Source organism: Cavia porcellus, unplaced genomic scaffold (assembly GCF_034190915.1).
Source record: "Cavia porcellus strain 051 isolate PalLab524CR breed Dunkin Hartley unplaced genomic scaffold, mCavPor4.1 scaffold_27, whole genome shotgun sequence".
Classification (NCBI taxonomy): domain Eukaryota; kingdom Metazoa; phylum Chordata; class Mammalia; order Rodentia; family Caviidae; genus Cavia; species Cavia porcellus.
The window spans coordinates 5,012,074-5,034,855 of NW_026947510.1; the positions used below are offsets into that span (position 1 = coordinate 5,012,074).

The 22,782-nt window shown below is 44.9% G+C and overlaps 2 protein-coding genes across 9 annotated transcripts in view; one reads left to right on the plus strand and one right to left on the minus strand.

Annotated features, from left to right (window-relative positions):
- Nucleotides 1-75: 75 nt before the first annotated feature.
- Nucleotides 76-9,462, minus strand: Mbd4 (methyl-CpG binding domain 4, DNA glycosylase). The gene is made up of 8 exons (XM_003463176.5): nt 9,235-9,462; nt 7,762-7,992; nt 6,508-7,364; nt 3,128-3,202; nt 2,918-3,052; nt 2,301-2,450; nt 1,443-1,546; nt 76-1,021 (listed from the first exon to the last, which is right to left on the minus strand). Exons 1-8 carry the CDS (start codon nt 9,252-9,254, stop codon nt 944-946), a joined length of 1,650 nt encoding a protein of 549 aa, XP_003463224.3. The 5' UTR covers nt 9,255-9,462; the 3' UTR covers nt 76-943.
- An 83-nt stretch (nt 9,463-9,545) lies between these two features.
- Ift122 (intraflagellar transport 122) overlaps nt 9,546-22,782 on the plus strand; it is a 50,671-nt gene continuing 37,434 nt past the window's right edge. For 6 of the 8 annotated variants that reach the window (XM_063237765.1, XM_063237761.1, XM_013145033.3 and 3 more), the window contains exons 1-6: nt 9,547-9,750; nt 16,892-16,958; nt 18,472-18,556; nt 19,672-19,750; nt 20,586-20,662; nt 22,348-22,414. In XM_063237765.1, the coding sequence (XP_063093835.1) occupies nt 9,710-9,750; nt 16,892-16,958; nt 18,472-18,556; nt 19,672-19,750; nt 20,586-20,662; nt 22,348-22,414 (416 nt within the window). In that variant the 5' untranslated portion in view covers nt 9,547-9,709. Of the gene's footprint in view, nt 9,751-16,891; nt 16,959-18,471; nt 18,557-19,671; nt 19,751-20,585; nt 20,663-22,347; nt 22,415-22,782 lie in introns of all 8 variants that reach the window. The other 2 variants (XM_063237763.1, XM_063237764.1) reach the window with 1 other exon arrangement.

Consider the following 22,782-nt stretch of genomic DNA (forward strand, 5'->3'; position numbering starts at 1 on the left):
GGTCAAGCCCCAGTTCGTAAGAGACAGGGGACAACTGCCAAGGACATAAGATGTCAAAGCAATCTTATTTAGAAGTTGGCTTTAAAAAATTTTTATTGATTTCCTATTTAATCCACTTTGATTTTAAAACCTTTGATTATTCTGCACTTCAGTTTTATGAGTTCCATGAGCAAACCAGAACAGATTTTCAGTGGTTCACTAAGAAACACACTGTGGGTTTTCTTAACATGCGTTGTGGGTGGCTTTTGGTTACCAAGTGTGCTAGAACATGCTTTCTTTTTTAAAGATTTTTTTTGAGCAAGACTGGCCTTGAACTCTTGGCAATTCTCCAGCCTCAGCCTCCCAAGTACTGCAATCACAGGTGTGCACCATCATGGCTAAAGAATATATTTTGTTAAATTAAAATGGGTTGCATCCTTATGAAGGAGATGTCTGCCTTGGGGACAGGAAGGTAAAATTTTATTTTTATATTATACATTAAAATGAAGATCACTAAGTAAGACTCAGTAATTTAGGATTTTGTGATTCTAAAGGAAATCTCTCAGTATTTGAATTATACAATACCTGTAAAAAACGGCAGACTCTGGAATTCTTCATGTAAAAATTGTGTACAATAATACTGTTTTCTATCCAAAGAACAGGAAGTCTAATCTTTAGCAGGGCTGATAGAAATGTGCTCTACATTATTGGTAGTTTAGAAAAGCTTTTTACCTTTCCATCAATTTCAGTGTCAGAAAAGTAATGTGCATTTTTAGAACGGTTATTTAAATCTCAAAGAACATTCTAGAGTCTTCAATAACAGTACCATTGGCACATGGACTGAAGAAGCATGCACCGGCCCCCAGGCTGACTCAGGAAGAAGGCGGCTGGTCTGCTCCACCGAGCTCATAGAAATCAAGGTGCAAAGCAAAGCACAGAACAAGAGTCTGGGGCAGCAAAGGCTTCAGGACAGACTCAGCTTTTCATAATTTTCCCATAGCCAGTCGTGGTACTTGTTCAGCTTGTGGTCTTGAGGGTGCACCTGAAGGAATATGGGGGTCAGAGGACTTAGGTCAGCCAACTAACAATACACTTTCAAAAACTGAAATATACAATGACTTTAAGCCTGCAGGATTCCAGGATGTTTAAAGTATATTTTGCAGTGAGGCAATTGCTCACTTTACAGAGCACTTTGAAATTCAGTGCTGACCAGGCCCTGGCATGCAGGGGGGTCTGGGTTAACATGTGGTTCTGTGGAGGGAAGTTCAGGTGCCTGAGGGTGAGGGTTACTCAGGTTAGCAGGCGCTCTGGGGAAGGAGGACCAGCCCCAGGCTGGGGGCTTCAGCTAAGGAGCTGTGTACCAGCCACCTGCCGCCCTTGAACTGGGAAGAGAACTATAAGTTTTAGTCTTTTGCATCCCAGACAAACATGCTGGAAATGTCACGGCTGGGAGTGGGCCTTACCTGCTTCCACTCATTGACGCAAAAAATCCGGTAAGAGTCATTGCCATATTTGCCGATTCCGTGAAGCTCAATGGGATACTTCCAATGCTTTGTCAGGTACTCATCTGGAGAATACACACCCCACAGGGAGGTTGGCAGAGGGAGGACACCTCCCTTCATACAGTGATGGGGGCAGGATGGAGAGAGATAGGATGCCCTTTGCTATAGTTCAAACCTAGATGTCCCCAAAAAGCCTGTGGCCCTAGGTGGGGCTTTAGGGAGGTGACTGGATCACGTCCACCTACCAAAGAGTATAGAGTTAGAATGTTGTTTGGAGGAGGCATCCCTCAGGGGGCGTGGCCTGGCATGGCCCAACCTCTTTCTGCTCTGCCCTTAGCCTCTGCTTCCTATGTCCAGCACCCTACAATAGTCCTTTGTCCTGTGTCCAGCTTGGGAGCCAGCTGACTATGGCCTAAGACAGCCAAAATATTCCTCTCTTCCTCCAGTTGTGGGTGTCGAGTGCTGTATCTCAGCAACAGCAGACTAAGAGATGTTGACTGTGGTTGTGCTTTTTTCTTGGTTCCAAATACCCTGTACCCACCACTTCCTACAAGGTTTTACACTGCACTCAGCAAAGGTAACATTTTTGAAGGCTAGGCTTTCTGTTTTCCAACCTCTTTCTTACTTCTGACCCCTGGCTGGCCAACAGTGGCTGCCTGGATCAGTGGGAGACTACAGCTGGGCAAGTTGGCTACTATTACATCCCTCTGGTGGGTGAGCTGCATCACTTCTGCTAATGTGGCATCTGAGGACCTGACAGGTAAGGGTGTGGCTTTGAAATAAGAACAGCTGGGTTTTACCTGGGTGTCAAAAGCATACCTGAAAACTTGACAATGGTTTTGGCTCGGAGCTCATAGAGGCCAAGAGGTTTCAGCAGTTCAGACACGTCTCTCCAGTCTGCAGCTCGCGCGACCTCTGCGGAGGGGTACTTCTCCAGAAATTCCCAGAGTACAGGGATCGCCATCTTACCTGAGGTGCAAATGCCAAAGGATGGCAGACTCTGGAGGGCTGCACTGAAGCTGGGGCTTCTCATCTAGAATGCTCATGTGGAGGTGTGGTTTATTTAGTCACTTGGGAGAAGCCACTATTTGAACCATCAGCCACTTCCAGAGTCAGAGACCCATGCAGCACATGCATAAAGAATACTCAGTGAAAAAGGAAATGCTCTTATACAGGACAGAGCCCAGAGAAGCATTAATTAACTGACTTTCCATGAAGACTAATGCTAAAGTGAAGGAAGAGATAACTGTCAAAGTGCCCTTTACTGCTGAAGAGCTGCTGCATTCCATCTGGCTAAACACTCTCACAGGTGCAGAGTCTGAGGGAAAGAAGGCCTTTACTGAGGCCACAGACTGAAAACGACCTTGAACCCCCTCAGTGAAAAAACATCTTCATCACACATCTGGATTAACGACAGTTGAGGATCACCCACAGACCTGAAGTGCGATTCAGAAATATTGTCGCAATGAGGAGCTTCCACGGGTCATGGAACAGTGTCTCTTGGACGAGATTAAAAGGTGACCGAGGTGGGGTCCACTTCTTAAAGGCTTTGCGTCGTGGGGGGCTGAGAGCTAAATAAACACATTGCCTCAGAACTTTGCACACACACCAGACTCGTAGCCTCACCTTCTGCCCAGAAAGGTTACCTCCTCTGTTGTATTTGCTGGAGAAGTACTGGCTGGTCTTCCGCTTTTCTGTGTGTGTTCGTGGGATGCTGTCCTCTGAAAGGGAAGAGCTAAGACTGTAGCCTCTATTTTAGACTAAAGAAATACTCAGGGATGCAATGATTCTAATCATCACAATAATCCAACTACTATTGTAACACATGCAGGGCATTATTCTAAGCACCTAAGCACATTAGGGATCCATTCCATGAATGACCTGAGTGCCCTATTATTTTATCTCCAATTTATCTCCAATTGGCAGAGAAAGTAAGTAAATTGCTCAAGGTCACACAGTTAAAAAGAAAGCCAGGCAGTCTGGCCTGAATCCCTGCCCTGATCAACAAAATTATGTTCTATTCACTCTCTGTGCTTTTTGCTTGTAGTATCAACAACTTGGAAACAGTACAGAGTATTTTAAATTACATACTTGTACAATGTGGTCACTGAAATATTTTTGAGACTGTATCACCAATACTTGCCTATGATATTAATTTTGACCAAAAAAAGCAAGATTCTATATATAATCCTAATTTTATAAAAATGTATACATACATATATGTGTGTACACACATACAGAGAGATTAAGAATGAAACAAACCAAAAATGGTATTATTGGTGAGTGGTAGTTTTTCATATTTTTGTTTTTTTGAGACAAGGTCTCTTGCTCTGTAGTTCAGGCTGGGCTTGAACTCACAACAATCCTCCTGCCTCAGTTGGGATTCCAGGTATGTGCCACTATGCCCAGCTTATTTTTCATACTTCCCAAAACTTCTGCAGTGAACACTTATTTTACTGAAAAAGGGATACAAATAAAACAGAACCTGTAGGAAAGCGTAAGATCTGGACCTGGAACACCACTGCCTACTGGTACGCTGTGCCTGTTGGAAAGCTGCACTGCTAACCTGTCAAGTCTCTTGATGTTGGCAGTTACTACTCCCAGTAGCCACCCCCTCTGAATTTGAATGTCAATAATTCCTTCCACTCCATCATATGAAGTCAACTCTTTCACTTCTCATTTTAGCTTTCAATATTCTTTTTTTTTTTTCTTTTTCCTTTTTATCGGTACCGGGGATTGAACACATGACTGCCTGCTTGCAAGGCAGGTGCTTATGCTGCTGAGCTAAATCCCCAGCCCCAAATTTAAAAGTCATTCCTTTTTTTGTCTTTTTCATTTTTATTGGTACCAGGGATCGAACTCACGACCGCCTGCTTGCAAGGCAGGTGCTTACGCCACTGAGCTAAACTCCCAGCCCCCTAGCTTTCAATATTCTTAACATGAAAAGGAGGACCAGTGAGGGCTCCCATCTCTGCTTTACAGATGAAAAAACTGACTTAGAAATTAAGCAACTTTCCCCAGTGACACTGGGATTGACTGTACCTTGGGATAGGTGACCAGGTCTCCAGAGAAGCTGGTCAGTGTTTTTTGCTGCTCCAGTTTGACCAGTAAAGGCCGAAGGTAAAGACAGAAAATAAAAGAAGCTGCTTTACTAGTTATCTATAACTTTTTCTGTGGGTTCCTATAAGTATTAACTTTTTATTATTAGTTTTCCAGGTTATTAATAGGTAAGGGAACGAGAAAGACTACTATTACTTGTAACCTAAAGATCCATTTTTTTTTTTTTCAATGCTGTGGATTGAACTCAGGGCTTTGCACATGCGAGGTAAGCACTCTATCACCAGGCTATGTCCCTAGCCCTTTACATTTTTTTTTTTCAAATGTTGAAAAGTCAGGCATGGTAGTATGCCTGTAATCCTAGTATCCCAGAGGCTGAGGCACAAGGACAGAATAGAGTTAAGCCAAGCTGGACAGAAACTTGCCCTCAAACTTGAGATCCACCTGCCTCTGTCTCTTCAGTAACTGACAATACAGGTGATATGCTCCATCCTAGCAGGGTATTTCATCTTTTTGGGGGGAGGGGTGGTTTGAGGCAGGGTCTCTATGTAGTACAGTCTGACCTCGAACTCGCAGTGATCCACCGGACTCAGTCTGGGATTACAGGAATGTGCCAACATGCCTGGCCTGCAGGTACTTCATTTTGAGAACCAGACTTCTTTAAGTATAGGATGAATAGAGTACTTTCATCTTAGTTACAAAAGGATGTTTTAATATTTAATTTGCCCATTATACCAACAATATATCTACATAAACCTCAATGCTTTCTGTAAGAAGCTCAAGGACAGACTTGAACTCTTCTACAGTTCCTCAGCAAATACGGCCTTCTGTTAAAGGCAGACAGTTCAGGCAGAGAAGACGTTAAATCTTTGTGGGACTGAGAGCGGGTGTCAGGTCTAGCTCCATGCTCCACCAGTCTGTCCACACTGTTTCCCCACAAGAATTTTAAGTAAAACTGCCATCCTTATTTAAGAGTTATTCATTATATCACAGTGGCATAATGAATAATACAGGGTGCTCAAAAGATCTTTTTATCCATTATTCATCAAGGTATTAGAAAAGCAAAATTGCTATGTGCTAAACTCTGTATTAAGAGCATATTACAAATAATTGATGAACTACACGATTACACTTTTGAATTATTTAGAGCTTTTAGGCCTTTTAGAGAAGCATTACATTATAACAGAAGATAAAAACAACTGTGATATATATGAAATTCAGTTGGAAATCATATAAGCTGTAATAACAGGAGTGATATGACTATTCTCAGTTTACATATAAAAGGAAATTTCCCCAAATTTCTCACAAATTTTTAAATTTTCCCTCAAGTCTTTTGTTTTGCTTTTTTTGAGGCAGGCTCTCACTCTGTAATTCAGGCTGGCCTCAAACATCAATCCTCCTAGCTTAGCCTCTCAAGTGCTGGGATTACAGACATGTACCACCATGCCCAGCTTTTTCTTTTTCGAACAGTACAAGGGATTGAACCCAGGCTCTCTCAACTGAGCTAAACCCCCAGCTATTTTTATTTGTATTTTTTAATCCTAAAACAGGGTCTTACTAAGTCACTACAAATCACTAAATTACCTAGGTTGGACTTGAACCTACAACCCTCTTACCTTGGTCTCCCAGAGTACTGTACAACCATGCCTGGCTCCCTTGAAGCCTTAAATTACTGCTGGAAAGAGGTTGGGAAGCAAAAGTGGTGCTGCTGAGGAGACTGGCTACAGTAGCTGTCACTGGCACAGGAGCTGTCACTGGCACAAGGCTCTTCTTAGCTATAGCCAGTGAAGGCTGATGATCAGTGGAACAGCTCACACGTAAGCTAGGTATTAGAGCCAACTGGGAGCCTATATCTGATATATGACCCTATTTCTTCAGGTAATTTTCTCATTTATGTACAAGCATGAAATACAAGATTTGGGATTGAAGTTCTTTACCACATTTTCTAGCATTATGATGCATCTAATACCTGGATATATTTTCTCAGAAGTCAAGTCTTTACTGCTTTGTGAGCAGCTGCTGTCACCTTCAGAGTCACACTGTAAAATATCAGTATGCAAATGTTCCTTTCTTTCTCCATCTTCTACTTTTGCTCTGATTTCCTCTGATTCTAAAAAGGTCTCCTCATACTTCTCATGTTCCCCTTCTGTGGTTGGACATGATTTGTTTGTGATACCAGATGTTATTTGTTCAAAATAAAACTCTGATCCTGAGCTCAACGATTTTTCTTTTACACGGCTCTTTTCTTCCTCAGTCACACCAAAGGTACTGTGGGTTGTGGTGCCATCAGAAAAGCAGAAAGCTCTATCAAGCTGATTTTCTTGTGCAACAGATGCACTTGTAGCCTCTGCTTTATTAAACACAGATTCTCTTTTTGTATTACTTTGGACAGCATCTGGAAGACTGTTACTGCACTGTTTTCTGTTTCTCTTATTTTGAATTCCTTTCAAAGCAGTCACTTTTCCTTTGAATTTCCTAACCTTCCCAGAGCTAATGTCGTTAATATTTTCTTCTTCTCTCAGAAGCACATGGTTGGAATCAAGGTTAGACAGTCCTCTGCTATCTTGCAACTCCAAAGTACTATTTGGCAGAGGAGAAACATCTGTTTTTTGCCTGCTTCTAGTCCGAATGTTCCAGTTTGAAATGTTACTTTTGTTTTGCTGTTGGGTTGTCAGAGCTGCCATGGTAGAGCCCTTACATCTTGACTTGATGTTCCTTTCAGAACGAACACTAAAATCAAAATCTTCTGGCTGCAGAGCTGTGTCTCCATTTTTGAGAAGATAATTAGCAACTGAACTTTTAGATCTGAACTTCAGTCCCTGTGGGCTAGAAAATATTAAAGGAAACATTGCTAGTAAGAAGCAGTATTTTTAAAAAAGAATCAGTTTCAAATTTCTAATCAATAATCTCCAAGTATTGCCACAGGCATTTGTTATTTGAAAACAAAACAAAACACAAATGGGTATTTTCAAATAGTTTTCCCTATGACACTATAAAATAAATTTATAAATACAACAAGTGCAATTGCACTATTAACCATTCACAGTAGGAAGGACAAATACATGTAATTGTCCCCAAATCACTTGATATAACTAATCAGTGACACTGAAGGATGAATTTGTAAATAGATAAAAAAAGAAGCCAAGATTCTTGCTATGTGTTCCCAATACCTCTCTAGATAGAATTATCTGGTTATACTGTACTTTCCACCTTGCATGCTTACCTAATAAAGTATACATCAAATCTTCCTGCTGTTTTCCCAGATAGCCTCTGTTTCACAATCCTTTCCCATCCATAGAGGACAGGCTTGTGACGTTCTGTCACTGCAGCACCAGCACACTGAGAAGCAATGGGTCCCTGTAGAAGAGCATTACATTCCCTGCTTCCATTTGTCATCACCATTTGTTTTTCATTTTTTTCCACTTTTTCCAAACCTGTTGCAACATCTTCTTCACTGGGGAAACAAAGCATAGGTGATTCAGTCATTGAAACTTATTTTCTTTTGCTTATTCAATTTTGATCCTTGACAGTGCAGTAACCAAATGGAACACTCAGATCAAAATCAGAGAGACTACAGCTAGTATGAAAGAGTGACTTGTGCTATGACAAACTCTTTCTATTCTTAACAGCTACTAGTCCTCTAGCAAGCACTAAAAAGTGTTGGAAATTTCTGCACAACAAAAAGCTCAAGCTACTTGCTAGAAACTTTTTAAGTTAATCATCAAATAGGGCTACTATGAAGATTTCTGGTGCCACTTGCGCTACATTTCAGGCTATGAATTAGCAGTTCAGCTCTTGACCTGTGATCAAAAGAACTGCTTAAGGAGTCAGTGAGTCAATCCCCTTCTGCAGATAGGTGAGGTGACAATTACACATTTTTCTTGAGTGACAGTGTCTATCACCTTCATCAAATCTTGTAACTATCCAAAAGATAAATAATTTCTGCCAAAAATTTTCAAAAATTTCCTTCATTCTTGATCCTCATAACCTTGTAAGGTAGGTAGGATAAGATTTATTGAGAAGATTGAGTGACCAAAAGGTTAAATTAGTTGCAGAACTGACAGCAGAACTTAGCTCTACCAAATCTTGGTCTCATACTTTTTGCCTGGATAGGTATTGAAAACTTTCAATAAGGTATATCTTAATCATCTAACTCAACTTTTTTTTTCTTCCAGTAAGGGAAACTGAGCAAGAGACAGTGACTGACAAGAACCAGAGTCACAGTTTTCTCATAGATTTGAGATTAATTTGGGAGAGCTGTGGGGATCTTATGAATGACACCATTTACTCAGTACTTTCATAACAACAGACCAGGCTAAGATCTAGTTTCTGCCCTTCACAAACTGTGTGTCCAAGAGCAAATTACAGAAGCTATCCAGGTCGCGTTTCTGAATATGTAAAAAGCACTTAATACTTCTTTCAAACTAGGTTTCTCTTGAGGGTTAAATTTTGAAAAATAGGTAAATTACCTCGTATCTGACACAAACAGCATTATGAGCCGCACTATCCTTTTCCGGGGGGCCCCTGGCTGCAGACTCCCACTGTACGTAACCCATAGAGCGATGCCCTGGCTCCGGGGAACCAAGCCCCGACCCTCTTTGCAGATGGGGACTTTGAGGCTATAGGAGCTGTAACTGGCCAGAGATCACGCAGCGGGTATGGGGTTCGGCGCTAGGAGGAGAACCCTCCGTCGTACCTGGGACTCAGACACGCCATGCAAATCGTGGCCTGCGGCGGCGTCCGACCACAGCAGCCGGCGAAGAGGTACCTCGCCCTGGACAAAGAGAGAGGGAGGATGGGAAAACCTCAGTCCAGAGCGCTGAGCTGAATCCAAAACCTGCAGATAGTAAAAGTCCCTGACATCCAGCCCCTCAGCCACTGCAGCCATCTCCCTGGCTCCGCCAATCAAATCTTTCTTCGCAAAGAGCTCCTTCCCGTTCTGACCAATCACACGCGTAGGAATTGCGCTTTGGCCTCCTGGGCTCCCGTTCGTTTGGCGCGTTAGCTCCTTAGTGCGCCCTCCCATTTAGACATGCGCACTTGGAGCAATTGTGGTCTCTCTCATGTGCCTCACTGCGCATGTGCGTTGCCAGGGGTAACCAAAGTGGCTGTTAGCGTGGCGTCTGTTGCTGAGGCGGGAAGGAGGAGGCCGAAGCATAGCAAAAGCGGCTATGAGGGCTGTGCTGACGTGGAGAGATAAAGTGGAGCAGTGGTGAGGAAAGGGGCGGCCCGGGAGGAGAGTGGGGAGTGGGAGGCCGAACCCGGGTAGGGATGGCGGGAGTTCTTTCGGTTGCCAGTGGCAACGGGCCTGCGGCCTAGGCTAAAGGCCCCGCATCCCCAGCTGGAACTTTCGGAGGGAGACTGAGGCTGGGAGCGGAACAAGGGGATGTGCGGAGTTGTAATCACGCGTAATCACTACCCAGTTTGGCTTGCTCTTGCCAGGAATCCATCTGGGCACCTTTCTCCGCTCCACTGTTTCTGCTTGACTGTGTTTGCTCTCCCCATCCAAGTGTCAATCTTACTATTGTTTACTCAGCGTTTTCCTTTACGTTATTGTACTTATTTTCGTTTGAATAAATGACTTCATATTTTGTATCGAAAGTTAACTACTACAAGTGTGAAACGTCAATATCGTTTGCTGTAAGTGTAAAGCTTCAAGCAGAGAGAAGGAAAAGGGTGACACTAAGTTGTAGCTGGATACTGTTGCTAGGAAGTCTTTACATCTCCAAAACTAGAGATTCCCAAATGAGCAGAGAGATGCTTATGGTAGACATTAACCCAATTATTATGGTAGACAAATGAGCAGAGAGATGCTTATGGTAGACATTAACCCATTTATTATGATTCAATGTTATTTAATGTCCTGTTCCATTTTTATCACCCAAGTCTATCATGCAGTGGTGCATTTGAGTAAATGCTGACTTACTAAATTGTTCTCACTTTCAGCTTCATTGTGAAGTCTGCTTTGGCCACAGGGCAAGATACTTGTCTTTCACCCTCTTGTCTTTTGTGATGCTTTGCATAAAGCCTGCCTTTTCCCCTGGTCTCACATTGAGATCTTGAACATCCTTTAAGGCTCCCTCTGCACACAGTTGCTGACTCTGGTGCTCTGCCTGGGAGTAGCTAATGCTGTGTGCTCAGCCCTGGGCTAGAAGGCCAACCCCTTTATCTCACTGTCCCTCCTAGCAGCCCTTTAAGGCAGGTGCTGCAGTTACTTCTATTTTACAGAAGAGGGAGCTGAGGCACAGAGAGGGTGCATAGTTTTGTCCAGATCACACAGTAAGTGATAGAGCCAGACTTCAAACTGAAGTCTTCCTCATCCCAGTACTGTCAGCCACTATGTTAAATCCTTCCCTACCCCTGTGTCACACAGGTGACACACAAATGGCAGTAGGAGTGGGGCAGGTTAGTGAGACCCTGTTTCAAAAATTTAAAAAAGAGGGCTAGGGAATTAGCTCAGTGGCGTAAGCACCTGCCCTGCAAGCACAAGGTCATGAGTTTGATCCCTGCCACCAAAAACAAAAAAAACAAAAACAAAAACAAACAAAAAAACTAAGGTCTTGAAAAATAAAAAAAGACTGGGAGGTGTCTCAGTGCCAAGACCCAGGGTTCCGACCACAGTACTTTTGGTGGGGGATTTACTTCCACAGGGAATTCTCTTTTCCCTTGGAATATTCTTTTGTACCCATTTTGAAACATGTAGCCTTACAAGTATATCCTTAATTTCTACTTAAATTTCTTAAAAGTAAAAAAATATTTTTGCAGTGCTAGCTCCAGGACCTTATACCATCTCCCAGCCCCCAGCTCTGGTGATAGAATCTGAGCAGTTCTTTTCCGTGAAAGCGCTTTTCCTTTTCACTCTGTAGTGGACATGTCCAGAGCGCAAACTGGTGATACACGGTTTCAGAGAGCAGTAGGAATGGCAGAGATGGAGCTCAACAAACTGGAGTGCTTCTGCTCTGCCGGAAGGGCAGCTGCTGCTCCTTCCTGCCAAGCACCACCACACAGGAATTTGGCCTCATGTGCTGAGATCTTCCTGTTTCTACCAGAAGCTAGAAATCTGGATTTTCAGTGTGAAATGTCCTAATTTTTAAATATTAGCACTCAATTGGAAGAAATAAAGTAAAACACCACGTGGGCCAAACAAAACATTTGCTGGCCAAATGCAGCCTGATTTGCTTTGTTTTCAACCCCTGACACAGAATTTTGTTCACTCCTCTCTGTGGTACTTAAAGTCTGTCAAGTATAAAAGTTACTTTTTAATGTTTATCCCAGAAATCTGTAAAACTTTTAAAATAGTGGCCATGTCTTATTTCCAAATGCTTCTAGAGCTTTGTCAAGCCAGTGGTTGTTACTGTTTAGTGCGTGATACATTCATTAGAGATGAATGAATGAGAAGTGAAGGTTGGTTATCTGGTACAATAGAAAGCGGGAGATTCCATAAACTAGCAGTTCTCATGATGATAGGCCTGCTAGGGATTCAGGATGAAACAGAGTGAGATTTTTAAAAGCCATAAAAAATAATAAGCTAAAAAATCCCAGATGTTACCCCTAACCCGATCACTGTCTCCTGGTCTCTACTTTGACTTCCAGGCTAATGTCACAAGGGAGCAGAACTCTCTTTCTTAGGACCTGCTGCTGAAATCTTATTACTCTACTTCTCACAAACTCCTAGGGACTCCCAGTTACCCTCACATCACATTGCACATCCTGCTAGGTGGTCTGCCTGTCCCTCTCCCCTCTACACTTGCTAACATTTCAATTTATGCTTTGGAATCCAGCCAGAGGCTCCATTTTCCTTCCCAAAGATCCTCCCTAAGCACTCTCCACTCTTTTCTGAATCCCCTGCTCCATATTCATTTACTCTGTACAACAGTGCTTGAAGTTGGAATTGTTATCCCATTTACAAACGAAAAATTTGAGATTTGATGAAGCGAATAAAAGGTAATGAATTGGGTGGGAGAGTGTATGCTTGATATCCCTTCACTCTAGGAGGCTGAGGCAATTGAATCATAAGTTTGAGCCCAGCTGGGCAACTTAGTGACCTCGTGACTTAGTGAGACCCTGTCTCAGAGAAAGCAAGCAAGCAAGCAAGCAAACAAACTCTGAAGATGCAGCTCACTGTGAAGACTTTGGACTCACTACTTGTCCTTTCCTCCCAAAAGAACATTAAAGGCAATGGCTGGGGATGTATTTGATGGCAGCATGCTTACCTAGGATGTGTGAGCCCCTGGGTTCTATGCCTAGCTCTTCTCCCTCCAAGAGAAGATTATAAAGCAAGTGAATAGGTAGGACAGGCCACGTAGAGCTCTCACAGAGAGTCACTTGGGCCTTCAGTTTATGGGCAAGAGCGTGACTGAGGCTCTGTCTTCATGCTGGACTCTGATGATTGCCCTCGTGACAATGTTTTTCATAAAAGGGAATGGGAGGAGAAAGCCGACTGCCTGCCTACTTAGCCATCTGGAGGGAATTCTTGTCCAGATGGGGGCGTGAGACTACATGACAAAGTTCTTTTCAGTTTTGGGCTTCTGTGATAGAATGTACAAACGTATATTCTGTGACAGAATGTAATAAAGCCCGAGGACTTCAAGATACAATCTCAGTTGCTTGCAGTTGTGTCCTTTGTGTTTCTGGGTACCTGCCTCGCTCTGGCACTCAGACATACCACGGGAAGCATGGTCATGGCCCTGGAACTGCAGATGTGCATCATCAAGGAGACGTGGTTGAGTCTAAGGTGGGGCGGAGAGAAGGTTGTGTAACCGGAAGTGACTAGATCAGGAAGATTCTGAGAACAGTAAGAGTTTTGGTTGGGGCAAAACAGACATATGTGTTGTATTTTGAGAAGGCAAACCTTAAGAAATTCTTCTGAGAGGAGGAAAGTCAGGCTTTGCCCCGATGAGGCACACAGAAATGCTCTGGTCACCCACACAGATGACCTGGGGGGAAGAGGCCACACAGGGATCCTGCTCATGACCTCAGATGTGTCCAGGTAGACAGGGAGCTATGTACCCCATGCACCTCAGGCTCTGAGGCTGCATAGAGACTGGGGGCTCTGTGAACTATTGGGGGGTATCACTCTGCTGGTGAGGGGTCACTCTCAGGGACCCTAGTCCCCTCTACCTGTCACTCTGCTACCCTGATGTTCCTCAAGATATGAACTGTAATGAAGATGCATTTCCTCCAGATCCAGAGAAAGGAAGCATGGGATCCAGGGGCTTTGGGTCATTACCACCTGAGGGTGGTGAGGAATGCCCAGGGCCAGAGAATGCCCTGCTCTGGAGGGTATGACTGTCACCTTTCTTTCAGGCCCTCTCTGCCTCAATCTCTTTACCCATTTTTGATGTTTTTCTGAGTTAGGGTCTCAGTACAGTTCAGGATACCCTCAAACTTGCAATGATCCTCTTGCCTCAGCCTCCTAAGTGCTGGGATTGCATCTGCACACCATCACTCCCAGGCCTCTCAGTTTCCTCATCTGTAAGGATGGGTGGATGCCACCTGCCTGTTAGTCCAGTGTGAAGTCACAGAGGTTCTGTGACATCATGCAGCTTACTCTCCAGCAGCTCCTAATTGGAGTCTTTGGAGAGTTTATGTTCAGGGGAGCGGCTGTAGCCAAGGAGCCTGTGCTGTGTAGTCTCACTCAGGCAGGCTCAAAGAGTAGTGTTCAGGGATTCAGAGAAGAAAGGTGGCAAAGGCTTAGGTACGGGAAAGAGTATGTTTCAGTTATGCTAGAAAACCAAGTTTCAATGACCTTTTGCACACATGGCCACCACAGCTAATGTATTACATGTTTTTTTTTTTTTAATCTTTTTTGAGGCAGGGTTTCATTATATGGTTCAGGCTGGCCTTGAACTCACTATGTAACCCAAGCTGGCTTTGAACTTACAGTGATTCTCCTGCTTCAGCCTCCCGAGTGCTGGAATTACAAGTACATATTTCAGAATTGCTAAAAGAATAGATTAACATTCTCACTACAATACATAAGTTGCTGCTATCCAAAATAGCACATGCCTGTGATTCCAGTACTCAGAAGGCTGAGGAAGGAAGATCACCACAAGTTAAAGGCTACCATGGGTTACATAAACAAATAACCCAAAAGACAAACGAGGTAGTAGATGTATTTATTTGATTTCCATAAAATACATGTGGATCAAAATATCACATTTACCTCATAAATATATACAGTTATGATTTGTGAATTACAACTTTATATTTTTAAAAATTCTTGAGTAGGTGATGTGATGTCTTGAGTTGGTGTTAGTACTTTTCGTTTTTGTTTTTGGTATGATGTGAAAGCCTTTGCTATTACTTCGTCGCCCATAGAATATGCTAACTGCACTAGTGAAGTCACACAAAGTGTGACTTATTGTGAGGGCTTCAGAGCCTGGCTGTCTGGGTATCAATCCTGGCCCCATCTCCACTTTGTGTTCTGGCAAGTTGTTTAATTTTTCAGCCCCTTGGTTTTTCATCTGCAGAGTAGGTATAGGGCTGTTGTGAGGTTAAGTCAGTTAAAATAGCAAAGCATTTAAGCTGTACACAGCAATGAATGTGCTCAGTAAATGCTGGATGCTGTTGTCATTGAGCCTCATACATAACAGACACCATAATTCAGAGTGTAGGAGGCAGTATGGAGTTGTGGCTGATGAAGCTGAAATAAACTCTTGATCTTTTGCTTGCTGGCTGTGTGACATTGACTGAGGCACTTAACCTCTTTGTCCCGTGGATCCCTGACCTACACAACTAAGTACAAGCTAGGCATGGGGACACATGCCTGTAATCCCAGCACTCCAGGAGGCTAAAGCAGGGAGATGGCACGCCCAATTTAGGCAATTCAGCAACTTAGCAAGACCCTATTTCAAAATAAAAAATACAAAGGGCATGGAGGATAGCTCAGTGTGAAGACCCTGGATTTGATATCCAGTATTGCAAAACAACAGCACCAACAAAGCAGCTGAGTGCCTTTGTCTCCCCTGTACCCAGGGGTTTTGTCCCAGGACTCCCCATGGATGCCAGCACCCAAGATACCAAGATCCCTCACGTAACACGATATAGTGCTTGAGTAGATGATGTGAACCTGTCCTGCACATGTGGATCACGAGATGACTTCTTCTGCCTGACATGGTGTCAGAGACAGTTGTCATGCTGGACTGTCCAGGGAGCAGGGACAGTGTTTGCATGTTCACTATAGGTACAAGCTCCCCCCAGTGTGTCCAGCCCATAGTTGGTTGGGTACATAGATGCAGAGCCTGTACTCTGAACTCAGAGGGCAACTGGAGTCTCTCGTGGAATCACTGTGAGGACAAGACACTGCCGTGTGCCAAGACTTTCACGTGGCCATTGCCAGGTGGGCTCTGAGGACTGTGTGTGAATGGACCTTTAGTTGCTGATAAGCGCTGGGCTGTTTGTCTCATGTTAAGCGTACTACAGACTGTCCGGGTCATGCCACTTAACACAGCTTCCTGGTCACCTGTCAGTGACACTATGCCTGGTGGCCAAGCTTCTTTGTGATGTGACTGAGGCCCATTTCTCTAGCTGATCTCTCCCTCTGCCTGATGTGTCAGTCACATTTAGTTCTCTGTATTCCTTGCCGTCCCCATGTCCACACTTTGTGTGTTCTGTTTTCTGTGCCTGAAAAACTGCGCCTCCTGTCTCTGAGGCTACCCTCCTCACGCACTGTCTACATTGAGACGCTGTTTCTCACACTGTTCCCACCTCTGAGTATACTGCCTTGAACCTGGTAATACCGTGCACGTTTCAGGGCAGCTCCAATTATATTCTCACATTGTTTGTGTTTCACCCAAGCTGAGGTGCTTGATAAAAAAAATGCTGTTGTGTATTTAAATAAGAACGTCAACAAAGCTAAGCTGACCTGCCACCAGGTACAAGACACATTCCAAACCCAAAGACACAAATAAACATGTGCCTTAGACTCAGGATTATGTCTGGGGAAGGCAACCAGATCACACCTTCCCTGACCCTCTGGCATCTGTTGGAGCCTGACCCTGGGAGGTGTTTGGCAGTACCCATGTGGATATGCTTAGCCTGTCTAGTTCCTCTGGGGCATCCCATCTTCACCATTTTCCTGGAAGAGTTAGTTCCCTCAACTGTTGACCTTGGAACCACTTCAGGTGTCTGGCTCCTGGACAAGAAGAAAACAGGACAGAGCCGAGCCCCCCACGGGTCCTGATGGAGTAGGCTGCCGGGTGTGGTGGGTGAATGGAATCTGCCACCAGATGCAGTTTTCAGCCCAGTGCACATGTGGTGTTTCCTAATGGAAATGCAGTTTGCTTTCCTGGCCATTAGCAGACCTCATCGTGTGGGCTTCTAATTGTCTTTTTGTCTTGTCTCCTGTTTAGTATCTATGACCTTGCGTTTAAGCCCGATGGAACTCAACTGATTGTGGCTGCAGGAAACAGATTACTGGTAGGATTTTGTCTGAGTTTCCTTTTTAAGTGCTTTTTTCTCCTCCCTCCTGTAAGTACTCTGAAATTTGAGGCCCCCTCCCCTTTTTTTGAGATAAAAAAAGGCAAGGGCGGAAAAACCAGTCATTACTTTTTAATAGGGAAGGAAATAGGCTATTTAAAACAGGTAAGTAAACTGTCTGTCATCTGGGAACTTGTGAACAATGCCTTCTTTGGAGTCATTCATCTTTCCCTTTTTGCTTTTGCTCACACCCATGAAAGAGTTGAAGATAATTAATCAAAATGTCTTTGAAACAGGGCTGGTGTCAATTTGTATTTTGTCCTTCTGAAAAATGCAAGCAACAGGACTGAAGTCACCCATCCTAGAGAAGCCCCATAGCCCGACCCCAGCCTTTCAGCCCTGGCCCACCTAAGCAATCCCATATGGATGCTGGCCTATTTTTCATATTTTCAAAGGACATGAGTTCCCTCTGAACCAGTCCCAGTGTGCAGAAGTGATCTCCAGAGAACTCTTTCTGTTTGACCTAAAAACCTCTGTGATCGCCTTTCTCCACTCTGTGCCCTTCCTGCTCTCTGCTGTCTCCAGAAAGGCCTACTGCCGGATTTTGAAGGGAGGGGGGCTACATGGTCTTCACACTGCAGTTAAACTGTTCTACAGATTCTTTCCCTCCAAAGGAGTAGCCTGGACTCCCGCTGTCCTCCACAGGTCATCGTCTCCGACATTCTAATGGCTGTGGAGACTTTTGCCTGGATTTCTCAGATGGTGTGGTTTTCACATCTCTACATATTTAGGCATGTTGCACAGCTACAAAATACCCTAAATCTACTTTGCAGCTGGGTTTATACCACTTCTTCCTACTTGTGAGGACCATGGTTCAGGACTAAGACTTTCAAACCCTTAGTTGCAAATCTGAAACATCTCTATGACTTTGATGCTACGATACAGCACTAGCTCTAAAATTTAACTGTGTGGTAAACTGGCCCATTTATGTATGTGGTACTGAGTCTTGAGACCCCTGGCATGCTGGGCAAGTACTTTCTCATTGAACTACACCTCTAGCCCTTATAAAAATTTTATTTTGAAACAGATTTTCCCTAAATTGTCCAGGCTGACCTTGGGCTTATGATCCTCCTGCCACAGCCTGTTGAGTATCTGGATTATAGGTGTGTGTCATAGCTGCCAATATCTTTTTGTATGTGCTGATTTTATTTATGGCAGCCTGCCATGACTGGGCATTTATCCAAATTCATTTATCCATGGAGTGAGTAAGCAAGTCTTTCTTCTCGAGGTTTGGTGGTGTGTTCTTGGTCACACAGCACAGGATCAGGGCTTCCACGTCTTGGTTACCAACATTTAGTCTTAGTCCTTCTAGTTTTGCAGTGTGGTTTTTGATGCAGATTCAGCATGTTAACAAACATTTTGTCATAAAAATAGAAGTCATGGTAACCACCTGCAGGGATTGTATGTGACAAATACCATGGAGATGACGTGTGCTGCTGTTGCTTTATGGCAGGTTTATGAAACCTCTGATGGCACCTTGATTCAACCCCTCAAGGGACATAAAGACACAGTGTACTGCGTGGCCTATGCAAAGGATGGTAAGCAGCTGCTCTTGGTGCCAGGCTCTGCCGTGGCTTCATGACTATACTCTTTTCTCTTTAGCCAGTTCTTGATGATTGTAAAATCCAGCTTGCAGATTGGGTGGTAGCCAGTTTAGATATCAGCTCTGGCAAGTGAGTGATGCCATAGCCCTGATATATAATTCAGGATGGCCTTGAGCTCACTGTGTAGGTTAGGCTGACCTTGAACTTGCAGTGATCCTCCTAACTCAGTCTCCCAAGTACTGGGATTACAGCTGTGTGCTACCTCACATGTCTAAAAATAAAATTTTAAATAAAAAACTAAGGTCCCCCCATCTGTCCTAGGGCCCAAGTCTTTCAAAAATTGACTTTGTGTTGGGTTAATTTAATTCCTGCTTCTTCCACTTGACTCCATGAAAGCAAGGGTAGTGTATCTCACTTTATTTTTTTACTTGTTTATTTTTATGAGTCCATGTTTGCAGTGCATATTGTTTCTATTTCTTGTGTGGAGCTGGGACATGTGCATAACACATCTTAAAACATTTCTTGACCCCTTTCCTTTCCTCCTAACCCCTCCATCTCTTGGTCCCTATTGCTTTTGCAAAAGATCTATCTCCCTACTTCCTGTCATCTGTCTTTTATTTTGTTATTTATATTTTGTGTTTCTCATGTAAGAGAAACCATGAGACATTTAAGCTCGTGTGTCTGATTTATTTCACTTAACATTAAGGTCAAGGTGCATCCATTTTCCTAAAAATGATTCAAGTTCATCCTTCTTTATGGCAATATGGTACTCCACTGTGTGTGGCTACCACATTTTCTTTATCTGTCCATCAGTTGATGGACATGTAGGTCACTTCCAAGGTGTAGCTGTTGTGAGTTGGTATATCTTCATCACTACTCAGCCCTGGCATAGAACAGCACCAGACTGGTCTGGAACCCAATGTCCTGAATCTGGGGCAGGGCACATGTGCCAGTTGGAGGGAACAGAGGGTGGATGCAGCTTGGTGTGAGCTCGAGCTCAGTTTCTACCCAGGCTCATTATGCCTTACAGAACCAGTTTCCTAAGAAATACTCTTGGGAGATGCTAGCTTAAAATAAATGTGAGACTTTTTTTTTTTTAACATTTTCAGGTAAACGCTTTGCTTCTGGATCAGCCGACAAAAGTGTCATCATCTGGACATCAAAACTGGAAGGCATCCTGAAATATTCGTGAGTTTCCACTTAAGGCTTGCCCATCTGGCCCCCACTAAGTGTCATGAGAACCCCAAGTGAGGAAGCATGGAAGAGTTTTCTCTCCAGCATGGACTCAGAATTCAGTGACAGGAGTTGAGGTGGGGCAAGTCCTCTCTATCTGTGGGTTGCCAAGCTCTGGACCTTGGCCAGCAGCATCCAGTGCCCCTCCACTCTGGGTCTTAGTCACTTTCTTCTCATGGAAACATAGCACCCAGCATGTGTAATGTACAGGAAGAAGGGTTTCTTTCTTTTGCTCATGTTTTAGTCCATGGTCAGTGGCTCCCAAGCAGTGGGGCGGCAGGGTGGAGGAGAGCTACTTGTGGCAGGGCAGACCAAAAGCAGAGGGAGGAGGGGGGAGCCCAGAAGGAAGAGCCACCCTTTCAGGCCACTCCAGTGACCCCTTTTCCAGGCAGCCCTACCTCTGAACAGCCAGTCAGATACTGAACTTCTCAGTGATGATCACAGCACCCCACAATGCAGTCTCCTTCCCACATGTGACATTTGAGGGACATTTCGGATCAAACCATCACAGTGGGTCTCTGGGTGCTCCCACCACTCATGACCCTGGCATAGTGTACTTGCTCTGTGTGTCCAGCCCCTCAGCCCATGGGCAGGGAAGGATCTCCAGCACAAGGGCCTGGAACAAGTGGCATCTAAACTGGCGAGAGAAGGATACTGGTGCCTGGGCCTTCACTGGTTCTTCACAGAGGTACTCTCAGTGTATCCCAGGCTTCAGTTCACCAGGCGCCTTCACTGCAGCCTCTGTGACCCCAGTGCCTGCTTGTGGTGACCTGCATCTGTTTTCTCCCAGGCACAATGACTCCATACAGTGTGTCTCCTACAATCCTATCACCCACCAGCTGGCTTCCTGCTCCTCCAGTGACTTTGGTAGGTTCTGGTTCCTGTCCTGAAATAGCTGAGATGCTGCTGCAGATGTGGTGGCTTTGTCCTGAGCTGGATGCTGCCTCTCCTCTCCACTCAGTGGCAAAGGGATAGCTGGACCTTCAGTTTGGTAGGACATCAGGGATGACAGAAAGGGCCCAGGAAGGAAGGGGCAGGAGAGCGGGAGGTTGCAGGCTCATCTACAGAAACAAGCAGCTGTCCTTACCCTTGTGTCCACCATACCCAGTGAATGTCAGGGTCACTTTGTGCAGCATTGTCCTAGCTGTGTGGTGGCAACAGCTGTACTCCAGGGACATTTGGACCCAGAGGCAGTGTCCATTCATCTATTAGGTGTCTATCAGGTGTTAGAGATGAGTAGAAAGCTCTGAGTTTTTGCCATTCACTCCAGGTCGGTGCTGGTGACTGTGTAGAGAGACTGTGGGCCAATGGGACAGCACCTATTAGAGTTTCCATGTCATCCAGCCTCCTGGCTCCCTAGTGCAGATTGGGCAGTATACTGACAGCTGTTAGATACCTTTGATGAGCCAGGCATGTGCTCTGGGTGATGGTGACGACCCTTGTGTTCAATGTTCTGGTGAGGCGTCTAGGCATCTATGGTCCCCTGGGAAGGCTGGGGTCACTCAGCATGGCCAAGCAAGGCTAAGATACTGGGGTCCATGATGGGGAACAGTGCTAAGCATGGGTGGACATACTGGGGAGACCAGTGCTGGACTGGGGAAAAGAACCTTGTCTTGACACTATACCTGGCTGTGCAAAACCTGTGCACTGGGCACCGGTGCCACTCATGCTTCCCTGCTGGGTTGAGCAGATTTGCATGTGTCATGGACATGTGCCTGTCACTGTGGGGTGCTGGGCCAGGGAGTCAGGGTATTCCCTGGAGGGGGCCACAGCAGGTGACCAGTGTGCCACGGAAAGGCCACAGCCAGACAGATCATGTGCTGCAGTGCTAGAGAAGGGAACTGGATCCTTAGCATCATTCATCACTAAGTGCCAGGGGAACTCTGGCTGTGGTATCCTGGTTATGACAGCAAAGTTGTCATGTGTTTGAGACTCAAATCCCAGACAAGTTGGCTGCAGCTTTACCAACCTTTTTTTCCCTTGGAATAATTATAGATTCTCAGGCAGTTGCAAAGATAGTACAGGAAGTCTGTTGTACTCCTCACCTAGTTTCCCCAAGTGGGTGCGTCTTTTTTTTTTTTTTTTTTTTTTTTTTTGGCAGTGCTAGGGATTGTTCAATCCTAGGTTCCTAGGGCTTCTACACTGAGCTACAACCCCAGATCTCCTGCCTCAACCTCCCAGAGTGCTGGGATCACAGGTGTGCTCCACCCTGCCCTCTGGGTTCCATCTGCTATCCTGTTGTACGTATTGGAGACTGGCACGTGTGTGTATGTGATGTCTTGTTATCATGCGTGAAAATCACACCACAGCACCTCAGAGCTGTTCTACCACCACACAGAGTCCTGTGTCCTTCCTCCTATGGTCCCAACCCCTGGTAACCAGGAATCTGTCCCCTTCACCAGTTGGGGGGTTACCTGAATGGAATCATCATATGTCCCTTTAAGGATGGCTTCTCACTCACCCCGAGCTCCTGGAGAGCCCCAAGTCACTGTGTGCTCCCTTGGCTTCTTTCTTTTCGTTGCTGGTAGTATCTACCCCATCTTTCACTGCAGGGCTGTGGTCCCCGGAGCAGAAGTCAGTCAACAAGCACAAGGCCAGCAGTAAGGTTACCTGCTGCAGGTGAGTAGAGGGCTGAGCTTCTCCTGGCTTCACCTTCCTGTCCCCTCTAGACAGACTTGAGCACGGTGCTCCCGCAGTGAGGAGCCCTGGGTGAGCGCCCAGCCACGGCCCTCTCTTTTCTTTTCGGTGGAAAAGACCCAAAAGTACCTTGTTCCTCCAGCAGAGACCCACAGGTCTTACCTTCTTGGGTGATCCACAGCCTTCCCTGCAGTGGTCAGGCTGATCCGGTGCTGGGAAGGGAGCGCTGGCTTTGCCTGGGGAGAAAGTGCAGGCTTTGCTGCCAGACCAGGGTCCAGGCACTGTTGCTGGTGAAGTTTGTGATCTCAGGAAGGTGACTAGATCTTTGACCAGAGCTTGGAGTCCTGATA